At 41.0% G+C, this 26,970-nt stretch overlaps 1 protein-coding gene across 4 annotated transcripts in view; it reads left to right on the plus strand.

Annotated features, from left to right (window-relative positions):
• Positions 1-26,970, plus strand: part of sema5ba (sema domain, seven thrombospondin repeats (type 1 and type 1-like), transmembrane domain (TM) and short cytoplasmic domain, (semaphorin) 5Ba) — a 231,228-nt gene that overhangs the window by 81,195 nt on the left and 123,063 nt on the right. For all 4 annotated transcript variants that reach the window (XM_088083658.1, XM_088083656.1, XM_042495042.2 and 1 more), the window contains one exon: positions 11,636-11,863. In XM_088083658.1, coding sequence (XP_087939784.1) covers positions 11,683-11,863 — 181 coding nt within the window. In that variant the 5' untranslated portion in view covers positions 11,636-11,682. The remainder of the gene's footprint in view (positions 1-11,635; positions 11,864-26,970) is intronic.

Genomic DNA, 26,970 nt, shown 5'->3' on the forward strand with positions numbered 1-26,970 from the left:
TGATTTGCCGTTTACTGACCACTAATAGCCATCTCTCTTTGGCCTCAGCCCATTACGCTTCAATCAAACTCTTCCCCAATCACTCCTCGTCAAGTCCCACTCTCTGCTGATTGTTACTACAAGTGGCACGTTATTGAGATGCACCTTTACAAGAGGCCGCCGTTTGCTTGGTTATCTATTCAGGGTGTTTCCACAAAGACTTAGCCATTTCAAGTTAAAAAAAATGCAATGTTGACAGCTGTAATCAGGAGCTTTTTGAGACTGGACTTTGTGGTTGTAATTTTCCGGAAACACTTTTTTTTTTAATGAGAGCTTGTGCTGCTTGGTGGACTTTATATGGGCTAGATGTTTATTTCTGTTGAAATGTAGAAGTTGTTCCAACTACTCATAGTTTTAAAAATAACTGTTGTCACCATAGACTACCAAAAAATGGATGTAGCCTCTTTTTGGTTTTTGGACTCCTGTTTTGAAGCGTCCAGTTTGAGTTTTTCCAGCATCCTCGCAGCAAATGCCAGAAAAAAAATTGAGTTTCACAAACACATCAGAGATCACAGAGATTCTCATAGGAATTAATGGACTTCAGGGTGACTTTCATACGTACACAGAGCTTTGAGGAAACATGGTTAGTTACATAAAAAAGCTCCCCCCGTATGGTTGTCACTAAGGGGGAAATATGCTATCAAGACCAAATCCTTTTTTCGAACCAGGCTATAAAGGTGTTTATTTCTGCTGTAAAGTTAGGCATTTTAATATGGGGGGGGGGTGTCTGTGAGGATTGGCCTGCCTCCAGTGCCCATTTGATGAAATGTAGTTTATGCGTTGGCTTCATTTTTCAGCCCCCAGGGTTGCTGCTTGGTTGTCAGTAGGGCTGTTATATAATCAGATTGTCACCATGTGAAAAAAAGACAATTTAATTAATATTTTAATTTGAATCTCGTTTCTGGATTCTAAAGCATATTCCTTTTTGCTAATGCAGAATAAAAGAAAAGCTGCAGAGATGATAAAATACTACCTTTTTTACCAGAAAAATCATTGTCAAGGTGATCTGATTAGTTCTCAGTCAAACATTGAATTGACTTGATTTATGATTAATTTTAGGGAATTATGTCAGTCTAAGGACACCTCTGCACTAAAACACTGCAGTTAATCTGCCCTGTGACTTCAGTTACAACTGCTCAGATAACTTAATGCTGTAACCCTCATTTGAGGGAATTAATTATGTAATTTGAGGACACGAAGTAGTAAGTTGAGGGCAGGAGTTATTAATTCGATGGAACTAATTACTCATTAGTACACACAGATTATGTATTCAAGGATACAAATTGCTAATGTGTGTGCACAAATGATCACTGCCTGGTTTGCAGAAATAAAAACGATTTGTCGACAAAGCACTCTTAACTGAAGGTCTACTTACACACTTTTGGGAGCTTTCAGCATCATCTCACTGCCTTCATTAGCAGAGGGAGTATTTTCAGTTGCACCTGTAGATTGTAACAGTGTCTGTGTCCAATGTTATGTTATGGCTTGCTTACAGTAAAGTTCACTGTATCTACTTAGAAATCATGGTGATTAATTGTGTTTAGAATTTCATATTATCACTTGTTATAGAGAAAATAGTTTTCAGTTATTTAGAGAGTGATTTCAGATATACATATAACAGTTTTGTGACAATGAAGCAGATTTAATCTACTGTAAAAGTCCAAATGTGTGGAACAAGTGAATAAGTAGATCTTAAGTAGAGAGGACTGTCTGCTGCTGTGTATGTTGTCAAAAATATACCGTCAGCCTTAAAACTGAATAAGAGACAAAAACATTTTGACTGTTATTATGTGATTCAGAAGAAGATGTTGGCATTGTACATTTCTGCGAACCATCGGTATGTTTATATAAAACAATGGGATGGTGTAACAACCGGGTTAGATGCCTGTTAAGCTGCAGAGCGCTGTTTGAGACCAAACAGTTTGTTATTTATCAACCATTGCTGTGTTTCCACCAGAGAAAGTGCCACGTAAAGCGTTCTTTTTTCTTTTTTTTCTGCGAGACATCACTGCATTTCCTGCTGAGCTAGTGGCACCAAAAAATGTTGCTTTTTTTCCGAGACATTGCTGCATTTTCTGCCATGATAGTGCCACAAACAAATGGTTGTTGTTAGCAGAGACATGACTGTGCTTTTTGCTGGGATAGTGCCACCAAAACCAAGTATTTAAGCCAGAAAATAACCATAACCAGGTGGATTATTTTGTGCAGAAATATAGATAGATAAATAGATATACTTTATTGATCTCAAAACTCAAGATCTTCTTGTTGTTTTGTTTTGAGAAACTTTATAAATGTACCACAGTGTTGTTTAAACTTTAAGTACCAATATATCTGCTTGCATATACGTAAATGCTGACATTGATTTTGGGAGTTGGGTAGTGATATATGCACATAATCTATTGGAAAATAATGAAAAGAAATGGAAAAAGACAGAAATTCCCCCGGAAAGAAGGAAAATAATGCACTAGAAAGGCACACAGACAGACAGGTAATACAGAGAATGTGTTTATCTCACACATTGCACACAGAAATATTTACACACCAACATAACCACAAATGTACGAACAAAATGTGTGCTCACATCCTGTCTTTTTCTCTCCGTCCCTGTATTTGCTGCTTCCTCTCACATCACATCTCAGTTGACAGTTCCCTGGTTATAAGAGTGTATCAGATGCCACCTTCCCTCGGGCACCACAATGCCTTGATACCAGCGCAGCCTCTGATTTGATATCGGACATAATCCAGACTGCGCCTGCCACCTCATCAGCCCTGTCACTCAATGTTGTCACCCAAACACACACACACACATACACACTCTGTTGTCTGCGGTTCGAGGTCAGCCCTCCCTCAATCCTATAGAAAGACCCTTTTTCCAGTTGTGCCTGCCTTCTCAAGCATGAGTGGAGAGTCTCAATAACAGGAGATGCTTGCCGTGACCCCTCAGTCGCCCTTTCTTTTTCCAAGAAGAGAAAGAAAAAAACCCTCTATCTCCCTCCGTAACCATCTTTATCGCACATTCCTGCGTGCTTCCCCCAAGTGTGTTGTCTACATGTTCTACCCTGTTCCCTTGAGACTCTCATGAGGCCCCTGTTGCCCCTGCCCACCCCTCCCATCGCAATGCAGGCATTAAAGAGATTGGTGGGGTTGAGCTATTGAAGTGAATTGGACATGGTCAATGTAGCCTTGGCTGGACCAAACCCCCTGGGGGAAGAGTTGAATAGGATGGGAATATGGTGGCAATATGCATCTGTGGAGAAGTTGTCGGCATTTATCACAATGTTGCAATGCTGGTTTGATTTGTTAGTTTGATTAAACAGAGGCTTATGTAAACACACATACTTTATTGCAATGATACTTAACTTACAGTCCGCAGGCCAAATCTAGCCTCCCTTAGGGTGCCTGGTGGCCCCCCCAACCATTTCTAATTCACAATAAAAATAAAGTGAATCACACTGGGAATTGTTTTTGTAATGTTAGTATGCATAAGGTGCCAGAGGGCATAAAACAGCATCAAAATAGAGCCTTTTCATAAAAAAAAAGTGCCAGTTGGGGATCCCCCACAACCCCCAACACAGGCTCTAGCAAAGACCCTAATATCCTAAAATCCTAGAAACATCCTCAAATCTGAAAAACTGCCCAAAATCCTAGACACATTCCAAAATCCTTTAAATGTCCTAAAATCTTAGAAATGACCGAAAATCCATGAAATGTCCTATACGTTGAGAAATGTCCTAAAACCCTGGAAGCATTCTAAAATCCTACAATGTCTGAAAATCCTAGAAGCACCCTAAAAACATCCTAAAATCTAAGAAATCTAAGAAATGTCCTAAAAATCCCTAGAAATGTCCTAAAATCCTAGAATCACCCTAAAATCTTAGAAGCATCCAAGTCTCAGTAACGCCCTTCATTCCAAAAAACCTGCTAAAATCCTAGAAATGTCCTAAAGTCCTAGAAATGTTATAGAATCCTAGAAACATCCTAAAATCCTAGAAACATCCTAAAATCCTAGAAATATCCTAAAATCCTAGAAACTTGTATGGCGCTGCTGCGCCTGGCCACCTGTCATTTATAGAAGTTGTCCCCAAGCAAAACAAGTTGTGAATTCTGCTTAACTGTTTTTTGGCTTCAACTGAAACGACAGAGATTAAATGACAAGTGTGAAATGAGCCCTGCTGTTTCTTGCTCTGTTTAAAAACCTGCTTGATTTACACTTAGAATTGGAGGCATCGATCTTGTGTTTAGTTCCTTGAGGAAACAGGTGTTATTTCCTTCTGTTGTAATTCATTTTTGTGTGTGCGCGAGAGAATTCCTGAGAGCCTTTGGATGAGGAGGTATTGGTATTCCTGTGCCATACAAGCTAATGATGAGCGTTGGGAGGATCGTCGGCAGGCTGTGTAGGAACACATTTTTCATGCACTTAAAGCTCTGGAGGGGCTTAACTTGAAATCCTGCTAAAAGATGCTTAACAATGATGTCTAATCACTTTTAACAAATCAAAGAAAAAGGGAAAAGATTCCTCCTCCGGGAGCTTCGCTGTAGAAATCACCAATTAAATTTCTTATCTGCTATTTGTGATGACAGATTTTTCTAAAAGCAACAAACATTGATTTTTTTTCACCCGCTAGCCACACACACTTCCTTCCTTGTCCTGCTCAGAAATGGCATAAAATAGGCACTTCCTTAATACAGGCGGCAACTGCTTCCCAGTGGACCAGAAGCAATTTAATCAGTGTCGTAATAGATTCTGATGAGATCAGGCTCGGGGAGTTAGCATTGAGTTGTAATTAGAGGTACTCCCCTCGCAGGGTAGGTTGAAATGAAGAAGCAAACCGCCAGCAAAGGTGCAGTGGACTCTGGAAACCCTTGGACCATAACCGTCTCTAGAGCGATGGAAGAAAGAAATGAAGGAGCAGCAGAGTGCAAACCAAATAAGGAGTGATAAGAGGAGGAGGGGGATAAAAATGAGATAGGGGAGAGGGTTTTACAACTGGTACGAGGAGGATCAACACACCTGCCGAGAGGCCCTGCTGCCCGCGAGGAATGTGATGGGCTCTGACAATCGCAGGGACGCATTTTTGAAAAGCAGTAGTTATGGCCCTCCTGTCTGCTCTCTTTCCTTGAGTCTTTTCTGCAGCTGAAGGCGAACTGTAATACTTGGAGCCAAGGCTGTTAGGATGAACCATCTTTTGACACCAAAGTTTCAGCGAAATGAACAAAGGAAGTGAGAGGACAAACTCCTTGGAATAGGCCTGTTTCTTCATCAGCACTGCACCTCTTCTCCACTGCCCTGAAAACCTAATTTAGCTTTCCATTTACAACCCAGTTACCTGAAGAAAACGAGGGCACTGTTGGCCTCTGCAAAACATGGATATGTTGTATTTGTGCATTTCATACGTTTCATATCAGCATGTCTTAAGTGACGTAGGATAACAGCTGACTGTCGTCGGGTGGAGGAAGGAATGTTGGACAGTGAGACACTTGCCAAGCTGTAGACAAGACCAACAAACCACAAATGTCATCGCTTCTTCTCAGCGGCTTTTTCGCCACCAAGCAGGGGTTGATGATAATGACCTATTACTGTCTTCCTGCTGGGATAATAATGCATGATGCAGTTGTTTTTTTACAGACATCACCATGTTTCCAGCCAGAGTAGTAGCATGAAAAGTTGTTTTTTTCTCCAAGACATTGCTGCCTTTCTAGCCAGGAAAGAGCCACAGTTGGGGGTTGTGTTTTTCTGAGTCAAAGGCGTGTTTCCTGTCAGCATAGTGGCAGGAACTCCTCTTTCAACCTGTAGCAGGTTCGAGGACAGATTTTAATTTCTAAAATCTACCTTGCACCTTGTACCTTGTGTAAAAAGCTGTAGTCTTTCAAGACATTGCTGCATTTCCACCTAGGATATTGCCACGGTGTGCAGTTGTGTTTTACTGAGGCAAAGGTGCGTTTCCTGACGGGATAGTGCCTTTAAAAGCTATTGTTTTTATTGAGAAATTGCTGTGTTTCCTGCCAGGATAGTGCCACAGACAGTGGTTGTTTATTTGTAGAAAAACTTGTCTTTTTTCAGCCTGGATTGTACCTCTAAAAGCAGTTTTTTTACATAGTCATTGGTGTGTTCCTGCTGGGATAGTGCCATCAAAAGTGGGCTTTTATTGCGACATCTCTGTGTTTCAAGGTTGGATTCTGCCACAAAAACTTGGTCTTTTCCTAACCATAACCAAGTGGTTTTTATGTACCTTATCATCTGTCAGCTACAGCGTTGTTGAATTGTAGTTTTTAAAGTAATTGCTACATAATAAAATGTAACATACGTTCGGTTTGCAGAATTGTACAATGCCAACATTTACTCTGGTGATCAGATTGCCATTCATGACTTACAGCACTGCAGCAGTTTTCTTTGTCGCCTTAGAAATGACATCTGTCATATACAGCACATACAGATAGCATCTAATTTTAACACACATCGCTCACATTTGCATTCTTCAAGCGTTTCATTGTCCTAAGCACTTCACTTCCTCATACAGTGTTGCATCAGTGGGCAGTCTGCCATCCAGCTCCCCCTGGGATACTGTTGAGGTCTGTGCCGAAATACACTCAACCTGGTTCCCGCTGCCTGACTACCAACTCGCCGCTCTGTTGCCATAGATACGTGTTGGCATCGGCAGGGACTTATGAGAGCCTGCGCTCAGGAAAGGTGGAGATGTACTGGATGCAATCTGGATAAAGAGTGGAAATGATTTTTTTAAAAGGAGAGCTTACCTTGTTTATCTAGGTTGAGCCTTCCAGAATTATCCCAACACGAAGGCGCTGTAGACTTTTTTATTGTGAGCCACTGGGAAAGAAAAAAAACCTGAAGCTGTTGTAGCCTACTGCTTTGGGTTGTTTACAACAAGCTGCACCATGCTGAAGCTTCCTGGTGAGATATTAATGCAGTACACCTTAACAGGAAATACACTGCCTCTGGCTTTTAAACATTTAGGTCAAGTTGTGTGTCTACTCTAAATTGTCAGTGTACACAGCCAGAGGTTACAGAGGATACTTACTCAAATATTTTACTTTTTAGGCAGTGTTACTTAATATACTATGAGTATTTACAATTTGACTTTGCTTCCAGACTCTGTGCTTTTTACTCCACAACAATGTTAGATGAAATTACCCATTTTTTTGTCACACAAAATTCATCTTTACTTAATATCTAAATTACTACCTAGTGATGGCAGTGTCTGCAGCCAAAAACTGGCCTGATTTTGGGGTGTATGTCATGCAGAGTTTCAGACGAATCGAGGGACCAGACATGACGGGACCGATTTCTTCCAGAGTTTGGGTGTGCACAGTTTGGGCTGATGCTGGGCCAGATCATGTTGACTACCTGACATTGCAGTTTCAGATTGTACATCCAACTTTAAAGAACTGGTAAATATCTGTCTCTGATTTGTCAACTTTTTTGCAAGTGCATCAAAAAACGCCCTTTTTTAGCTGACTAACAGTGTCAGTCATTGTTAAAAAACAATTCTTAAAAATTATGCGACTGAACCTGACTGACAATGAGAATTTTGCACTAAGCAAAAAAACGATCTGTCAATACAGTAATAAGAATAACTTGATCAGACACGATTTTACCTTAAAGAGATCACCCTCTGTCATCCATGCAGACAGAGTAAATGTCAGTATGTATTTTTAAAAGTTTTGTATAATTAGAAGGGAAAAACAGGTCTTTGGAGAGGTATCAGAAATGTTGCTTCTCGTCTCTGCAGCTGGAGGGGCGCGTTGGTTTCTGATTCGCCATGTTTCAAACAAATGTGTGCTACAGCCTTTATGTTGTGGGAAGACAGTGTCATCCCCGGGGGCACTCTATTACCAGCTGATATGACTGACTGCAGGACTCTTTAAGTATCTGCATCGTGTTGGTACTTTTAAACAGGACTGGATCTTCTACTCCTCTGCAAACACCATTTTCACAGCATTAAGGCAGTAAATCTCCATCCTCACTGATCACAAAGTTATTGACAAAGAGACGTGCCTGGACATCTGTTAGTCCAATCCACACAAGTGCCCTGTAAGTCCTCAGCAAATACAGTAGTACACCTTTAATCGACTCATTGTACCCAGCAGGATGTCTGAATGACCGACTGATGGGCAAACTCAGGGACTCCTCTTAAAAGTGTATCTGTGTGTGTGTGTGTGTGTGTGTGTGTGTGTGTGTTTATGTAGACAGCTCACCCAGTGGTATGGATTGTTCTGGCTCCTTGCTGACAAACTTGCTAATCCAGAGCACAGCGGGACAGGAAATTGGATGGACTCTATCAGGCCTCTTTAGAGTGGCCTCGAAGAGCAATGCTTGGTATAAACACACACACACTCTGGAGTGGATGTCGGCACACAGCATGTGTCAGTCCTGCCCACTAGCTGTGACCCAGTGCAGAGTTCGACCAGCTGTCCATAGTTGGATTTTGCCAGTTTTTAGTTTTTGTGTGTGTGTGTGTGTGTGTGTGTGTGTGTGTGTGTGTGTGTGTGTGTGTGTGTGTGTGTGTGTGTGTGCGTGTGCGCGCACCTTCTTGAGTGACATGACTTCTCTACAGAATTTCTTGACATCCACACACTAACCTCATCCTGCTGCTGACAGTGCGGCTCCCTCTGTGTGTCCATGCCAAGATAACTCATCCACTAAACTCTTACAGCAGAACTTGCAGCAGAGTCCCGGTCATCTGTCATGATCTCCTGCTCTGCCCGCTCTCAGTCCAGCTTTTAGACTAATGAGAGGATTTGTAGAGTCGGTCTTTGACTTTCAGGACTCTGATTTAATGTGAATTAAGCACCTGCCAACTCCACTCCTGCAGATGATAGAAATAAAGAAAATTGGGCGTCGTAGTGGGGAAAACTCATACCTTGTAAGCCTAATGTTCCCGGTTTGATTTCACTCAGGAACCTTAATCGTGTGTCATCCTGCTCCGTCTCTCTCTTCATGTTTCACGTCATTCTCTGCTGTCAGGTGCAGTAAAAGTGAAAATGTCAGAAATAAAAATGAATGTAGAGTCTCCTGAAGTATTAATATTCTGTACAAATCATTCCGAGGCTGCTCTTTGAAATCCCTGGTTATATCGCACTGCTTTTTGGCAGTATTGGATTTTTTTGCAATGTGATACTATGCCTCATTTTTGCAAGAATGAATACACTGATTAAGAAAAGAAAGGATTTTGACAAATAAGAGTTTTGAAAAATAACCAGGCAAGTGTGTGCACAAAGCTGCAAAAAAGTTGAGTAAAGTGTCCAATTAATTATGAAACAGGCAACCAATCAGGAGATGCTAAAATTAGGAACATATGGCCCCAGTTTTTAGAGTTGATTAAAAGCATTGCTGCAGGATTTTGGGCCTCAGAAGTTGCTTTTCTTCACTTTGTTTGAAGAAATGCTATTTAAGTTTAAAAAAATGATTGCAGAGAGCCCCAAAGCCTAAATAAAAGTTCAATGTTATTAAAATGTGCACAAATTCTGACAAATTTAGCTTTTTTAGAATTTGTTTTTCAGAAGTTGTAAGATGCACAGACCTTAACATCATTATCTTTTTTCACTTTTTTTTTGCTTGAAAGAAATGTCCCAGACTTTCAAATTAAACAGAATCTCTCAAAAAAAGTCCCCATTCAAGCATGAAAGTGTTTTTCTTATCTGAAATCTACAGTGTCAAATGTTGGACTCATGTCAAGTAGCAGTAACACAGATCATCTGCATTCAGGTGTAGTTTCTGTTGTGTCCAGCTGATTATGGAACTCTAGACTATTTATTTGCTCTTTTGAACTTACAAACATTTAAAAAAAAACCTGTAGTCCTGCTTTTTAGCATCGACGGAGAACGTGAGCTAGACTTTTGAGTGCTATGTGATCGCAGAGATCACGCTGTAATGTGATGTTGTCTTGGTTTTGGTAACAGGTAACAGAACCCAAATGCAGGGAAGCAGCAAATGGCAGTTGGAGCTAAAAGGCAGGTTACATGGTCGTTGGGCTGCATCAGTCTGCACACAGGAGATAATATCAGTCATCAGCACCCAGGTGAAGGTAACAGGGGTGGATCAGACACTAAGATAGGCCCAGTTGATTGAAATCTTCCCCTTTGAAATGGGACAGCCCTTTAAGACCCTTATACATCATCGATATCTGTTGATGGTGTTTTCGCAAACAGACGCAACTTTGGCAATAATGGTATTTTTCTGATTAAGATAGAAAAGCGTGACAGCAATTGATTCGTCCAGAACTGACGTTTCAGGCTACCAATCAATAAAACAAGTCTGCTTCATTACCATACACTAGTGGTGCTTTAAATCTCTTTTCCATAAAGATTTTAATTGTGACTGTAGTCGTTTAAAAGTCTCTTAAAAGTCCTGTTGTGTGCGGTAGACATAACAGCGAGCCCTAAAAAATAATCTTGAGTCCGGTGCAAAGTGCACTGAATACTTCCACCTGTTTCATCAACAGTATGTCTGTTGGCAGTAGCTTGGGGCCTGTTGACTCCACTGTTTTCTAATGACAAACATGGGCACTCTGTGCATTTGCCTAATTAGTTACCAGCTGTAGTGAGAGGGATAATTGATTACAGGGCAAGATGGTTGATTTGCAACTCAACCAAGCTAATAATTTGTTATTGATTGAAGCATTAGTGAGGAAAAACACTACAGAGAGATGTAACCCAGCCAAAGTGCTGCAGAAAAGTTGATGCTCTCAGTTTTTAATCTACTTAAATGATATTACACCTCGCTAAGCTAACATTGTAAGGAGCGCAGGGCGGCAGATGATGAACTACTGGTTTCAGCTCAGCACTGTAGACTCATATGTTATGACTGGAGGAGATTACATTTACTCAGGCAGCATGAGTGTGTCTGCATGTGTAGGAACGTTTGTGTATCTGCTGGCTGGCGCTGCTTAAATAATGCTGCGATACGGAGGTCAGAGGATGACTGGGTATTATTCATGTGCTGATATGCATCGCACATGTGCAGTAAAATGCCTTTTGAGCATACAGCAAGTTAATAGTTGTGCAAACATTTTTGCAGCAGAGCCACAAATTTTAAGTGAGCTCATTTCTGCTCCATCGACTTGTGGAAGCTTCTGCCTCATTGAACAGTCCACTACTGCATTCAATTTTCTAATTTTAATCAGCCATTAAATTAACTCCCAAAGTTTAATTGCACATTTTAAGTAATTATCTCGGGGTCAGAGGTTACGTATTTCTTTGAAATGGCTCATTGCTGAAGCGTAAGAGTTTTCTGGACAGTTTTTCCACTCTGTGTCCTTCACACCTTCCATCTCTCTCTCTCTCCTTTTTCTGTAATTTAGTTTGCTCAGCTTTATATCTCGTCTTTCCAGCCACCCTCTAGTTACCTAACATCCTTGCTTTCATCCCACGGATATGTCCTTTTTACCAAAATTTTATACCTTTTGCATTATATTTTCATTCTCTCTCTGTTCCTCTGTGCTGGATTCAGAGCCCACAGGAATTGAAAGTTGGAGAGAAGAAATGATTTTGAAGTGACTCAGAGAGAGATTTTTTTTTCTTTGAAGCCAGGTGTGAAAGAAATGTTGCATTGAGGTACTGAAAGTCTTCTCTTCTCCAGCTGTATCCCAGAGGCCCACCTTGGCAGTTAGAGGAGAGGTCATCACCATGACAGCGTCCTCGCAGGACTCCACCCCCTCGTCTATGGCCGGCCTCTTCCTGATCCTTCTCCTCCTCTTCCCAACCGTCTACACGCAGAACTCTGCCGCCCCGACGACCCCGTCGTTTTTTGACCCACTGACCAAACCCGAGTGCACGAAGAAAGAACATCCAAAGGTTTCCATCCAAGGTCAGACATCCTCTATAACTGTTTAAACATCAGTTAGCACTGTACTTTCACAAGGACACAAGAAAACTGTTTACCTGGAGAATGGCAGGAAGCCAGTAATCATATTTCCCTCTTATCTTCTATACTGTTGTTGAACTATGAGTTGCTTTGAGATTTTAGATTAATTACCAGTTTTTACAATATATTTGGTGAAAAGTAAGAGCGCAGTTCTTTCTCACAGTGCAGTGTGTTTATAAACTGCATCATACTGAATTTATTCAGACTGAAAGAAGCTGCTATTTTTATGTCTCGCTGCCAGCTAAGACTGAGGCTGGAGGCAGTATGTTTTCACGTTGGCCGGCCAGCTGGCGCATTCTTGTGAACGTGATATTTCAACAATGCCTCAAGGGACTTTCTTCAAATTTTGCACAAATATTAACTTGACTCAACAATGAGCTGATTCGATTTTGGTGGTCATGGGTCAAAGGTCAAAGTCACTTTGACCTCATAAGTCTCATTCTTATGAATGCAATATCTCCATAACACATTGAGGGAATTTCTTCAAATTTGGCACAAAGTTTAGAGTCGACTGAAGAATGAGCTGATTAGGATTTGGAGTTCAAAGGTCAAGGTCACTGTGACCTTGCATCCTTCTCATATTCGTGAACACAATATATGAAGATTGCCTCGAGGGAATTTTCTGAAATTTGGCACAAATGTACACTTGGACTCATGAATGAACTGATTTGAATGTGGCGGTCAAAGGTCAAGGTCACAGTGAAATAATGATAGAAATAATTACAACAATGACAACAAGTATCCTCACTATATCTAAATAGTCAACATTTGATACAGCTCAAAAACAATAGCAGTACTATTAAAAACAGCACATTTGGTGACTAAGAAAGTAAAAAGGAGAGTTCCTCATTAGTGATCATACAGTCAGATATTATGTAACAAAAAGTATCCTATTTGAGAGGAGCTGGTGTGGATTTAATTATTTGGATACAGGGACCCAGTGCTCTAAATAATGATGTTGACTTTCATCCCGTCACACTGCTGCTCCTGCAGTTCTTTGTCTGCCATGCACATAAAGTCTTATTAGAAATCCAGTTAACTGAACACATGGCAGAGAAATAAAGCTTCTCCAGTCAAAATCTAGCTGAGGTAACCAAGTTATATAACCAATTATTAGAGAAATTGGTTTTCTAATCTGGAGATTTTACAGTAACCTGGCTATGCATGGGAGTGAATGAAAGTATATTGACTACAGCTGGACAATGCCTCATTGCTGCTTTCAGTTTACTGCTAAAATCCAACAAATTGCTTGTTGAATAAAAATAAAAACAAAAAAAGGAAATGATTTCCAACATACTTTTACTGAACACTGAACTGAGCACAAAAGGCTTAAAAATCAACAAAGGTTACATTTTGAAGTGCAGTTTAAAAACAAAAAAATCCTAGAAATGTCCTAAAATCTGAGAAATGTCTTTAATCCTGGAATTGTCCTTAAATCCAACAAATGTCCTAAAATCCAAGACACGTCCTAAAATCTTAGAAATGTCTTGAAATCCAAGACGCGTCCTAAAATCCAAGAAATGTCTTGAAATCCTAGTTACATCCCAAAATCCTAGGAACATCCTAAAATCTGGGAAACGCTATGAAATCCAAGAAATGTCCTACAACCTTAGATTCATCCTGCGACTGGCCCCTGGCCCTCTGTCATTTTTGCTAAAGTGGCCCCCAAGCAAAGCAAGTTGAGTGTCCCTGTATGACCTCTCGTGTAGGAAAAAAGGTTGAAACTTTTCAGCAGTCCAAGAAAAATCAATAGTACATGTCAGATTTTGGCATCAGGGCTTCTTGTTAGCTCTCACAGTCATACAGGAAGGGAGAAATTCTCTTCTAACTGCATCTTCTGTAAAAGATAATATAATGAAGCCAGAGGGGGTTCAGCTTTTCCTCTGGTCAAGATCCACTCTGACACCTAAAAGAGTGTTAAGAAACATTTTAAGATGATTGCGGCTGCCATAAGATTCTATGGAAGCTAGACAATAACTGACATAATAGCAGAAGTTATGGGGTTAATTTAAAAATAAGCCACAATATGCACACATAAAAATGTCAGTGAGAATGGGATCTATCTTAAACCTGGATCACTGTTTGAAAGTTTTCATCACCTTTCGACAGGCAAAGAAATAGCGTGTGTGCGTGCTCTTTATGTGAATGAGGTTCAATGCAGCAGATTATTGCTATCATGTATCTCTAAGTGGACAGCTCTGCCTCAAACGCTGTATGAAAACCACGCATGTTTTCGATGTATGATAACGTTACACGTGCCCCTTTTTCACAGCAACAAAATAAACTGTTTTCATAAAAGTATACCTGTGCCAGTTGCAATAAAACCTCACCGTCTGGCACTCATGCAGGTCAGTGTGCAGCTATAAAAGAACAACAGAAAGCAAGAGGGGACAAGATAGAAATGATTGTGTAGAATAATGGCGCTCACTATCTGGCCCGTTCATCTGTACAGTGGGCCGAGAAACGAGGTCTTCCTCACGGCGTGAAATGGAACAGAACAGTTTGGGGCACCGAATCGCAGATAGATATGGCAGAATGAAAGGTAAACACGCACAAAATTGCTGTGTTTATTTTTGAATAGGGCTGTTTGTGTTCCCTCTGCCGAGAGCGGTGACTAAGATTGGAGGACCAAAAAATCGCTGGTGGGGATCAAGGGACAGAACACAAAAATGGAAGAGGTGGCCAGGAGGTTTTCTTGTGATTAGAAATATACTCTGCCCCCTCCAAACCACACTGCAGACATTTCCTCAAGTCTTTTTTGCTTTTTCTGCAGTATTGCTCCTTTCTGAGCCTCCCTTTGTGCCCTAAGGCCAACTCACCCATGTTGTAGGTCTGAACTCTGGCTAATGGAACTGGAGACGGAAATAAAGAGCTCTGTGCCATTTGTTCTTTTTTTTTTTTACTGCACTTTCTGTGTAATGCTTGAAAACTGCGGCCTCTTGTATTGGATTTTCAATCCATAGAAGCGGCAGAATGTCCATTATCATTCCTCACAAAACCGAGTCGAGGTCACCTATATGCTGAGTCTTTGCGTCTGTCCTGCTTCACCCGCCAGGCCTCCAGATGTCCAGATTAGCCCGAGCTCCACCGGTGCTTCACTTCAAAGGCGCGCCACTTGAGAATGGCTCTCATGGCAGGGAGCTGCAGGGCTGCTGGCCTGTCAAAGCCGGCGGAGCAGGGCATTATGTGGAGGCAGCCGTATAGAAAAGGCCTGCACAATGAAAGTGTCAGTGAGAACCTGAGATTAGCCTCTGTGATTGATGAGCGTTTTATAGCAGCTTGTTGAAGCGCTGCCTCGGTCACCTGGAGGAGAGCAGGGAGCCGGCGAAGAACATTTTACAATGGGCATCCAGTGTGTGTGCTAAAGTATACATGCTTTAAGTAATTGTTTTTGTTTGTGTCTGCATGTTTGACTGCCTGTCTAAGTGTTTTTTTTGTGTGGCGGTCTGTTTCTGTGAGATTTAAACCTGGTGGTGTGTGTCTGAGCTGAGCGGAGGGATCAGCCGTCTTGTGGCTCCTGACTCGGTCCCTCCACTGGAGCATGCTATCTGCATTTAAAGCCCGGCGCCATCCTTAAGTATTTCTGCTTCGGCTCTGTGGAAACTGAGCTGAATTTGTCATCTGTTGGAACAATAAATTGATACATCTATGACGAATACCTAAACTGTTTTAGGTCTGTGGACAGATGATTAAACCTGAATATCTCCCAGGCCTTTTACTTTCATAAAATACTTTAAAAAACTTTATCACAACTTAGTTTTTGTTTTCGGATTGTGCTTTCAGTCACGATGGAGAGTCTGTAATCCACGGTGAATGTTTAAAACTTTTACTGTGTACCTTTGTTTTCTTTATTGAATATATTTTTTGGTTACCTGTGGACATTTGCATATCAACTTTAAAGTTGAACTTGTTTGCAAATAGTTACTGATTTACTTATCCAGATACAGATATAGAGTTTCTGACCAGCTGGTGGCTCTAAGTCTAGTATTTACTGTTTTTTAGCTCTGTTTTTGGTCTCTACCAACTCCACGAGGAAATACCAGCCTCTTTAGCTGTTAACTGTGTCTGTCTGACATTTGGTGCTGAGCAGGTAGTGATGTTCTTGTGTTTGTTTTTTTTTTTGTGCTTAAAAATGACACCATGAGAGCAATGCGACTGATATACTTCAATTTGATTTGATTTATTCTGAACGTGTAAAAAAAATGTAAAGAAATAATTGTACACAAATAATAAATTCCAGCCAAAAATTACTCAATTTACATGTGCAAAAGGTGTAGAAAGAAGAATAAACTTATTTAACCCAACTTCTTTACTCAGTAATCAAATTATTATGAATGACTACCTCATGGAAATCCTAATCATGCCATATATGTACCAGCGTGCACATATACACACATATATAAATATTCAAATTACTTTCAATTAAGGATGATAACAATGAATCGATTAATTGGTTGTTCAGAATTTAATCAAACATTTAACTGATTAATCGATAGGCTATGCAGTGCTGTCAAAGTATATGAAATATGTTGCTGTGAGCTTTGATTGAGGAAAAAACGCATTTGGTATTCTTTGAAAAATGCAAAATAAGAATCTGTTTTTATGTTGTTTTTTTTTTTCAAATAATGAAAACAGTCATTAACAGGCTGACTATAGAGAAACGAACATATTTATTTAAACATGTTTAATTCTGGTGTTAAGTTGGTGTTAAACATGGGGCTCTATGGGGTTTTGACTTGCTCTTAAATCCAGCCTCAAGTGGCCATTAAGAGAACTGCAGATTTTGGCACTTCCTTGTTGGCTTCATTTTTCAGCCCCTGAGGTTGCTGCTTGGTTGAGCATCAAACCTCTCCTTCAGCTCTACTTTGACAGCACAGCGCCACCGTTTTTCCAATTTGCTAGAACACACCGCAAACACAGCGTGCTGTACGTGTTGACATCCGCTCTTCCAGTAGATTTCCCAGCGATTTATGTCAACCCCACCGCCGATGCAGGGCAGGAATACAGCATTGGAATCACGTAACCTCCACCCACAGGCACACACTGTACGAGCCGCCAGCTCATGATTTAGATGGATGATACTGGCTCGCAGCATAAGACTGTGGGTCTGATAAGAGCATGGCATGAGGGCAGCGAGTGAAACGCTCTGAATCTAGATTCGGAGTCTGTTTTTTTGGAATTTATGGAGTCAGCCGTGCATTATGTTATGAGGCCCAGAGAACCAGTTTAGATTGTGTGTGTGTGTGTGTGTGTGTGTGTGTGTGTAAAGGGGTCATCATGGTTTATAAGACAAATAGATAAACTCTGCCCCTTCATCACACACAGTGCAGCAATATCCATCAAGGCAACAAGATGTTTCATAAGGGAGTTTGTGTAGGAAAGTAATGGTTGATAATAAGACCTTTGGCTCAGGCTTTGCGACCTCCTTCAGAGAGAGAGTGGAGGAGTTTTGTGATAGATTAGATGGCTGGGTCATCTGCTCCGTGCAAATAACTCTGAGGAGAGGCAAAGGAGAATAGAAACCGCCAGCATCGTTGCTCATTTCCTGTTCAATACTTTGCAAAACTTGTCTTTTCCATTTGCCTTTTACACCCTGCCGCACGCCCTGAACTATTCTCTCTACTCATCTTATCTCCTCTCCTCTCTCATTCATTCTCCTTCTCTTCATGCTCGTCGTCTTGCGTTCTCTTTCTTTCCTTCCTCCTCATCGTCCCTCCATCACCTTTTCTCTCTCAGCCTGCTCTTTTTATGCCCTATAATAGGCAGAAAAAATGCTTCACACACTTTGTACGAGTCCTTCTATCTCTTTCATCGTTTGGGTAATGGTGCTGTCGTGTTGCCATCTGAAGGGCTCTTGAGCTGCATAAGAGCGATGCCCCTGTAAGACATAAATGTTCACTTAAAAGAAAAAGTATCTGGCACAGATTTCTGATCTCATTTTTCATTTTACATACTCTTCTTACTGTGCCACCTGTCTGTGTTTCCCTCCTCGCTCGTGATTACAGTGGTGGGGTCTAATTGGAGTGGAGCTATCGGAGGCGCGGCGTGTTTGCAGCCATCCATCAGGCGGCTGAATGGAGCCGAGTTTAGCATGCTGCGGGGGCCAGCCGCTCACCCGCTGATGGTATGTCAGGATATCTGATGCTGGCCCGAGAGATAGCAAAGAGGATCGGAGAATAGAAAACATTTAAAGGCTTTATTGCCACTTTAACTGAAAAGTAGAAAGGCAGCAGGAAAATTGCTCTCCTTGCTTTTCCATGTCTCCTGCCTCCTTGGATAGCAGTTTTAAGGCGTGTGCCTCATTGTGGAAATGCATTGGCAATTTTACATGCTGCTGAAATGTTTGAATAAGCACCTGAGGTACTTTGCCACAAGAATAAAAATAACTAAGGCTGTAGATTTATTAGACTGGTAAGATTTCGTTAACATTAAAAGTCTCAAGTCTGAATTGAATGCCATTACATAAAGGCCACAGCTGCAGCAATTGAAGTGATTTTAACCCTTTCTCGCGCAATTTTCTTTTCAGAAATTACCAGAATCAGCACGACTTGCTCTTTCCAGTGATAAGAATTTACAATATCTGTTGAGGATAAATTATGATCGATGGCATTTCTGAGCAGCAAAGTAAAAACTGCAAAAGGGTTCAAAGCTTAAAGGGATTCTTTGCTGATTTTCAACCAGTTTTGTATCAAATAATGTGGATAATATGTGTAGATTAACTTTAGTAAACTTTCTTCCATTCATTGTTTCATGCTGATCAGTCCACATTATGTCACCCATCAGCAGAAGTGTTAATTGTTCTTGTAAGGTGAGATACATTCTGGTAGATGTAGGTTTTCTACCTCTTGAGCAAAGGCAAAGGCATCTCATTTCTCTGGTCATGTAGCACCAAAATTTAGTGTTATTTAAATCTCTCTGCTGCAGAGATGGACTAGTTTTACGTGGGGACCCTCTTTATATTGGTGAAATACCTCCTTAAGGTGAGAAGTAAAGGGACCCTTCCTGACAAGCTAGCATGACATGGTACCAATTGACTTCCTTAGGTCCTATTGTTCCACATGATACCTGTGTCTTCACTGGCTTTGAAACTCAGCTCACTGCAGCCCACAGACGGAGTCTGGCCGAGGACGCCGATGTCCGAGGGGAGTGGACGAGGTTAAATAAGAGTCGGGACCTTTTCAACAGTCAGACTGCTGGAATTAGGAAGCGGAAAACTAGTATGATAACTTGCAAAAAAAGCTGAAGCACTTTTAAATAACACACTGTATATGCAGCATAGACTTATTATAGACATATTCCATGAGCTGACATTTCGGTAACAGTGTCCCCACTCAGAGCTTTGCTGACAGGGTTGGTTTGATGAGTAAGAATGGTGGAAGAACGTCCCTTGCCCTCACAGTGGTCATTCATTAAGCCACATACTTAAACAGCCATTCACCTGCAAAATAAGTTTCAAAATCCATCACTGATACAGCTTGTTAGAGAACCGAGGACACTCTTCATCATCGCTATCATTATTCTTCTACTCGCAGCTCTTCTCCAGGAGTGTCAGCGCTCCCTCTTATGCACCAGGTGCCAGATATAGCAAGTGAACACTGAGGCACCATCCTTAACATTTCTATCATATTTGAATAAATCCAGTGCAGGACATCTTTGTGACAGATACCAAAAATGTATTACTGTAAAGGGTAACTTTGCCATTTTCCACATTAACTTATTTTATCCTTGTTTGGCATATAGAGTAATATAAAACAACATGTTTCTCATAGTTTTCTGTGTCTCTTTGGGCTGCTTTAAAATCTGCTGTACTTCGGCAAACCATTAAACTATCTCTAGTCTCCACCTCTGGGTATCCAGGGGGCGTACTCTACATGCATCCTGGGCTGTTACCAACAAATAAAGAAAACTTAAATACTTACCCATACATTTTCTATGTACTGTGTTCATGTTGTTTTCGCCTGCTTTTGAGGCGACACCCCCAGTATAATGGTAGGGGAAACACTGAAGTGTACCGGCGGACTTCGGTATTCAGGCACGGTGTTTATGCGACTCACCGAGGCGGCATGTGAGCTGTACAAAAGAGCACTGCTGCTGAGGGTCCTCCAGAACCCGAGCTGGCAAGAGCAAACACCAAATTAAATTGCCATCTGATGCCCAAAGAAACGGGATCATTCTGCTACTACTGCTACTCTGCTACTAAATTCATTATTTATTTATTTATTTTTGGTTGCTGTCACTGTCTCAAGCGGTCCTTTTGTGGCGCTGAAACTATAACTTGCCCCTGGTCCACTGCAAACTAACATTGCATGCATACTTATGAAATAATAACACGGAGGGCCCCATATTTAACCAAGGCTGCAAATTTTAGCTCCGATGGTACCTTTCACAATAAAAGCCCTAGACATTTACACTGCATCACTGCTTAACACAGGGAACATATTTACACACTGAGACTGTGTTGATGAGTTTTTCCAATATATCTAAATAATTTTGCTTAAGATTTTGCTCTGTGAAACGTGAAACAAAAGTGACCACTTAGCATTTTGGCGGGTAAAAATATTTGCTTGGCTGGTGGACTTTTTCATCAACCAGACACCTTGGCCGGTGAGCCAAAAGTCAGATTTCGGCACTGCTTGTTGCTCTATTTCCCACACTCTTTTCCGTCAGTTTTCCAATGCAACCACCTCACTGGACTCCTGTCAGTGGCTTTGGATGTTGCCTCACTGTTGGTTTTGTGAGAGACACACACATCTTTACCGGTCGCTGACTGAGAGGCGATTAGCCTACTGGCCCTGCCGTTATTCCTCCTGTGGCTGCTCAGTCCCCAGTCTCCGCAGGCTGTTTCTCAGCTCTGCCTGTGACCCGCGGACCCCTCTATCTGAGTTCAGTCAAGTGCGAGGATGGAGCTGTGGAGGACAGAAGTACAGAGGGACAGTTGTGCTCCACTGAGACACTCTAACTGTCACCCTCTACGAGTGCAGACACAGTGAAAACCGAAAGTTAGAATATTAGCGATAGAGAAGAACAGAACAGCGTGGAGCCTAAGTGTGAGGAAGGACGAAGAGCGATATGAAGAAGACCAAACAAAACATATTTCAAGGGATTTGAGTCAGATAAGGCAGAGGTGTGAAAAGATCTGGCACTGTGCTGCAAGGAAAGTTTTGCCCCTTCAGTGCTGAAAAACCCTAGAAAATGTAAGGAAATGTGGCATTTATAGTGGTGCTTTAGCTTTATTTGCACAAAAAGGTGCTTACAATAAATGGATATTGTATGTTAATTTGTATATTGCAGAATGGATTCATTCTTGTGCCATTATTTAGCCCCAATTGTTATTTTCACATTTCAAATGGGAGTAATATTGTCAGGAAGTGGGAATATTGCTGTCGGTTGAGCTAAATTTATTCAGAATCATACAGTGTATGTGCTAATTGACACTGGAGGTGATCCTTCATTCAGAGAATCATCTGCCAGATGGCAGCACATCTCCACGTTAACAGTTTTGGATAGACCACCTTGCCCTGAAGATAACCATTTTTAATATTGCCTATTTCCAGCGAGTCTTCTCCCCATTAGCACGACATTGTGTTCCTGTGTATCACCCTGAAGGAAGATGATGATAGACAGATACCTTTAGTACAATATGTGTCATTCATAGCTCATTAAGCAGTGCAACGCTTGAGGGGAGAAATCAACTAGATGCCTGATTATCATGCTAATGATTAAGAAAATGATATAGTGCAGGTTGTTATTATGAGAATATTTGCTGTAAGACAGAAAAAAGTGAGGAATTCAAGTTTACTGATACACACAATTTGATTTTAAAGGTCATCTGAGCTTCTTCTGCCAGTGGTTTCTTTTGCACTTTTATTTCCTTAGTCATCGGTCACAAGGTCACAGGACTTATAAATGGATTGCATAGAGACCGTTCACCCCAAAATAAAAAAATATATAATTTTCCGCTCACTTGTATTTCTGTTTGTCAGTCTGGATTGTTTTGGTGTGAGTTGCTGAGTGTCGGAGATATCAGCCGTAGAAATGTCTGTCTTCAGTCCAATATGATGGAACTAGATGGCCCTCGGCTTGTGGTGCTCAAAGTGCTAAAAAAAAAAAAAAAGATCTGAACAGCAATGACTCCTTTCAGAAGTCAGGACCTGGATCCCCAAAATAATTCACACACCTTGCTGTGAGCAGTTTCATGGAGGAACTACTTTCTTCCTACCGAACTATACCCGCCAATCGTATCACCGCGCTAAAGGACGCGTGCATCTACTCATCGACGAGAAGCTTGTGCTGAGAAAACACAAGATGTAAACATAACGGGCATCCTCCTCGGCTGATCTGTAGCATTAGCTAGCTCAGTGGCGATAGGTGAGCGGTTGGTAGATTTAAGCTTCCTTCTGTGCAATGATAATGTTGGCGGGTGTAGTTCTGTAGAGAGAAAGTAGTTCCTACATGAAACTGCTCGTCACCAGGTCTGTGGATTATCTTTAGTGACGGGATTGTGATTTCTGGAAAAAGACATAACTGTTGAGTTTATAATTTTTCCTTTTTGGCACTGTAAGCACCACACGCTGAGTGCCATCTAAGTCCACATTCACATCAAAACAATTGAGATTTTTTGACTTAAAAATGAACTGTCCCCTTAAAACCATTACTTTACTTTTGCTCACTCAGTCAAATGCATTTTATCCCACTCATCCAATCAGTGCCTTTAATGGCGCCAGATCTCTAACTCTGTATCACGCCATCTCTCTTACTCTTTGTTTCTGTCCCCGCTTGATGTTGGAGGACTAGAATTGTGGGAGCTGACGCATTGCCTGACTCACGTCATTGTTATTTACACTCAGTACAACAGCATGGTAAAAAGAATAGTCAGACTGTCAGTTTTGCACCTCAGGTGACAAAAATGTTTGATATAATTAGTGGTGTGTGCTTTTCTTTTGTCTTTTTTTTCTTAGCTGTTGCAGCTGCTAGTTCCTACTGTTCGTCTGAGCATGGTGTCGATCTAGACTGCTGGAGAAGTGCTCTTCTGTGAGGCATTTTTGGCATTGAGGCTACAGATATTGCAGATCAAGTGACCACGTGGGCCGAGAAGGATCTTTTCCCATATAGAAATGTTTCTGATCTACACAAACGCGCTGAAACTAAACGCACTTGTTGACAACTTGAGTACTGAGCACTGGACTGCTCAACGGGTCTTTTAGTACAACCAAATATTGAGCAGAATTTTTTTAGGCAGCACGAGTGTATATTGGGACTGACTCTATCTTGGTGCCAGCTTCAAGTGGCCATTAGAAGAACTGCAGACGTAAAGTTAGCAAACTTCCTGCTAACGTTACATTAACTGCTCAGTTTCAACAATGTGCGACTGAATGAATGTGCATTGCTGAAATTCATCCGTGCTGTTCTGTCGGGATGCAGTGGCTTAAATCAGCAGTGAGTAAGAGAAAGTATAAATAAATTTGATTTGGTTATAAATTATAACCAAAGTTAACTGACGAAGTTATAAGTAGGGAAAAGTCTGCTAGCCTCTAAGCTATTTTACAGTGTAAAATTGCCATAGGGTTATGCTAATAACATTAGCATGTTGTGTATGTGGGGAAAACGTGACTCACAAAAGACAGTTGTTTTGTCTATGATCCTCAACAGTTATTATTGAGCCATGTTGTATACCTTTGTTATAAGATCTTGTTGTTTAATCCACATTTTGAGGATGTTGGGAGAAGTTTTAGGCCTGAAAGTTTTAGGGAAAAGATCATGGTCTGAGTTAAAATGAAGACATGGGGCTCATATTGTCGCAGTCCCCTAAACTGAATCAAATTCAAATCTTGTGGCAGTTTTGTATTGTTGTCTCAGAATCTATGTAATATATTGTGATGAAACCAGTGATTTACACCCTTACTGCTTGGATTAGGATCACCAAAGTGACGACCAGGAGTATCTGTGCAAAATTATATGGAAATCCATCAGATCCTTAAAATATTTCGGTTAGTGGCAGACTGACTGAAAACACTGTATTATTGTATTGTATTACTACACTGATGGCTCCATCAGCAGCTACACTTTCACTTCAAATCTGTACTCCTTACTGTCAGATACTACTTTGTTGCTGTTGAATCTAAAGTCAAACATTAGGTCTCAAGAGGACCTATTATGTGTTATCATCTGTCAAATGTGTACATTTCAGTAGAAATTCTCTCTCTATTTGTGTCCGTACCATGCCCCTAATGACTGACTCCATCCTCCCAGCTCAGAGAATGACAAAGTTTGATGGGTGAGCAAGCCCTCGAGCCCATAGGCTCAAATTTAAAGGGATTAGATGGAGGTAAGATTGGATCTTTATCAAATCGCCTCCTCTGAGCTCCAACTTGAGGGAATCTCACATTCCATCAGGATTTAAAGCGATAAACGATTCAGGTTGTTTTCAAGACGTGTGGCTCTCTGTGTGTGTTTTTGTTTGTTTGTGCAGACAGATTTTTTTTTTTTTTTTTTTTTTAGTTGTTTTTGATCAGCGATATGTTTTGCTTTCATTCCCTTAGCTCCATAATATGTTGGCATTTTCCAGCCTAGACTGCTCTCCATCCAGACTCGGTCTAATAGCGAGTCGGATCAGTCGGGGTGCCACTTCACTGTGCCCACATGCTGGCTGTGTGGGAAGAAGCCGAATGTTTAAAAAGATGGAAGGAGATAGAGAGGTTATGATTTATGTCTGTGGGAGACGAATGTCTCAGCCACTGTCCTCATCCTTCTCCTCATCCCTCTGGCAGCCACGGGCTAATGCATTAATCCGTCTGCCAGCCGATTGCAGAGGGGAAAAAAATAACGCAATAATCGTTCATCAAGTCCGGCTTGGGGCCTGTGAGTCAACCTAGAGGGAGGGGGGGCTCTCATATACACCCTGCTTTATTGTTCCTTCTCTGCCCCACCACCAGGACAGACAGTTATGAGGGTAAGGAGGGAGCAGCGCATATAAAACCACTTGTAAGCAGGAGGATAAATGTCAGTCAGTGAAAGACCCCTCACTGTCACAGAGGCCTTTCTAAGAGAGTAAACAAGCTCATGGTTCACGAGCTCTCCTACACGCCACTGAATCAAACTCGACCTTTCTTTTTTTTTACAAGCATTTGAAGAGATATCCACACGGTGGGGAAAATGTTTATATGCGCGTAATACTTCTCAGTTCGAATTTCAAGTGATTCACGCTCCACATTAAACTCCCTGAACTGAACACTAACAGCTCCTGTTTTTACTGTTAGGTGCATAATGCCTCTGTGGGAATAATTCTCTTGTTATCTATTTCCCCACTGCACATTCTTATTTTATGGTTCATGTCATATGCTCTGTTTTAATGGTCTTATTTTATGGGGAGAATAAGTCACTTTAACAGTCTGTCATTTGTCTAAATGACATCATTTTCTATTTCTGGATGTTTTCCAGGATATATTTGGTGTGTAACGTGGGGGCGGGGACTAAATATGGGTTTAATCGGAGCAGTATTTTGCCCCAACGGACTGCAATGAGATTAGGTTTGATTGTACTTTTATGTGCAATGTCCTGGCTCTGCTCTCTGTTTTTACCACAACATTTCTCCTGTTGTATAATCGCTCCACTTTCACCTCTGGCTTCTCCCTTCTTTGGGAACATGATATGATTGTTGAAGGGAGGGAGAGAAACACAGAACAAGCTTCAGGCATCATGTGTGCTTACACATATTACACACACAGTGTAAACGTAGCACCTAAACAGAGCTCCTTAATAATAAATCCACTGTCTCAGATTTATCAGAGTCCAACTGGCTGTTACATCCTAATTTACGTCAATCAAAAGCACGCCTGCATAAATTGCTGTTATATAACTCTACAACTAGTGTGTTGGTTTAGTTTGCATTTTCCAGTATTCATATTTGTTTTCCAAAAGTGGTGTTTTTTCCTTTTTTGTAAATGTTTATTCCAGTTTGTGCAGTTCACTCTGCTGAGATCTACAGATTTAGTTCATGTTACCACAGTGTCTGCTGGGTTTATAAGCTCAGTGAAGGTTATGCAGAAGTTTGTCTCAAATGAACGAGGTCCTATGAAGTGTCCAAACAACTACTCATATACTAGTACTAGGGTTGCATGATTATGATCATGATTATTTGGATCAATATTGAAATTGCGATAAATGATTGATTTTTAGATGAAACATATTATGCACTTTCACATTCAAATAAACAGAGCACTGCTTTCACTTAAATGTTGTGCTCCTTTCCTGTTTATGTACAAATATTTGCATCAAAATAAGAATTAAATAAGATTTTTCTTCATCTGTCCATCTCCTAGACGCAAAATTTTAAAATGTTTTTTAAAAACCCCCCCCCCCCCAAAAAAAAAATTAAATCAAGAGAGCTTTGTTTTTAATTTTCACCTTCTGCTTGTGACCTGACGCTGGACGAGTACTGGGATTAACGCCAACAGTGCAGCACTGTTAGCAACGTTTCCCTTCTTGGTTTTTATGCATTTATCATACTGCAGACTGTGGTGTTTTTTCAGGTGGTTTAACAAGTTAGTTATGGTGCTTTGCAGTGCTGACACAGGCCTCATCTACTCTTTGCATCTAATTTATTCTCTCCTAAATACTTCCGAACAATGCAATGATGGGTGATGATGGATGATTTTTGGTTTGCCTGTCCACAGTTGCAACATTTAAGAAATGTCTTTTACTGGCTGCTGCTGTGGTTTGCGCATGCAGCAGCATGAAAGCTCGACAAAAGTTGAGGAGGCACTTTTGTCACTTTGTCAAGTATATGAACACAAGCAGGCAGTGCAAAGCAGATTCATGTACTTAAACTAGAAAGCTCTGTTTGTCCTGTAGTTGTTTTTTTTTGTTATAAAAGACTTTCAGTGTAATGAATGTTAATGAGGTGCTATTGCAGTCAGAATTTAAATGACTGATATAGACAATTGTAATGATCTCATTTGAATTTGAATCATGTGAACATTTACAGGGACACTATGCACATACTTACATGCTCCCTTCACATGTGCTGCAGCTTTGTGCAAACCCGTGCTTGT

Source organism: Plectropomus leopardus, chromosome 10 (genome assembly GCF_026936395.1).
Source record: "Plectropomus leopardus strain MGB_pleo_1.0 chromosome 10, ASM2693639v1, whole genome shotgun sequence".
In the NCBI taxonomy this organism is placed as follows: Eukaryota; Metazoa; Chordata; class Actinopteri; order Perciformes; family Serranidae; genus Plectropomus; species Plectropomus leopardus.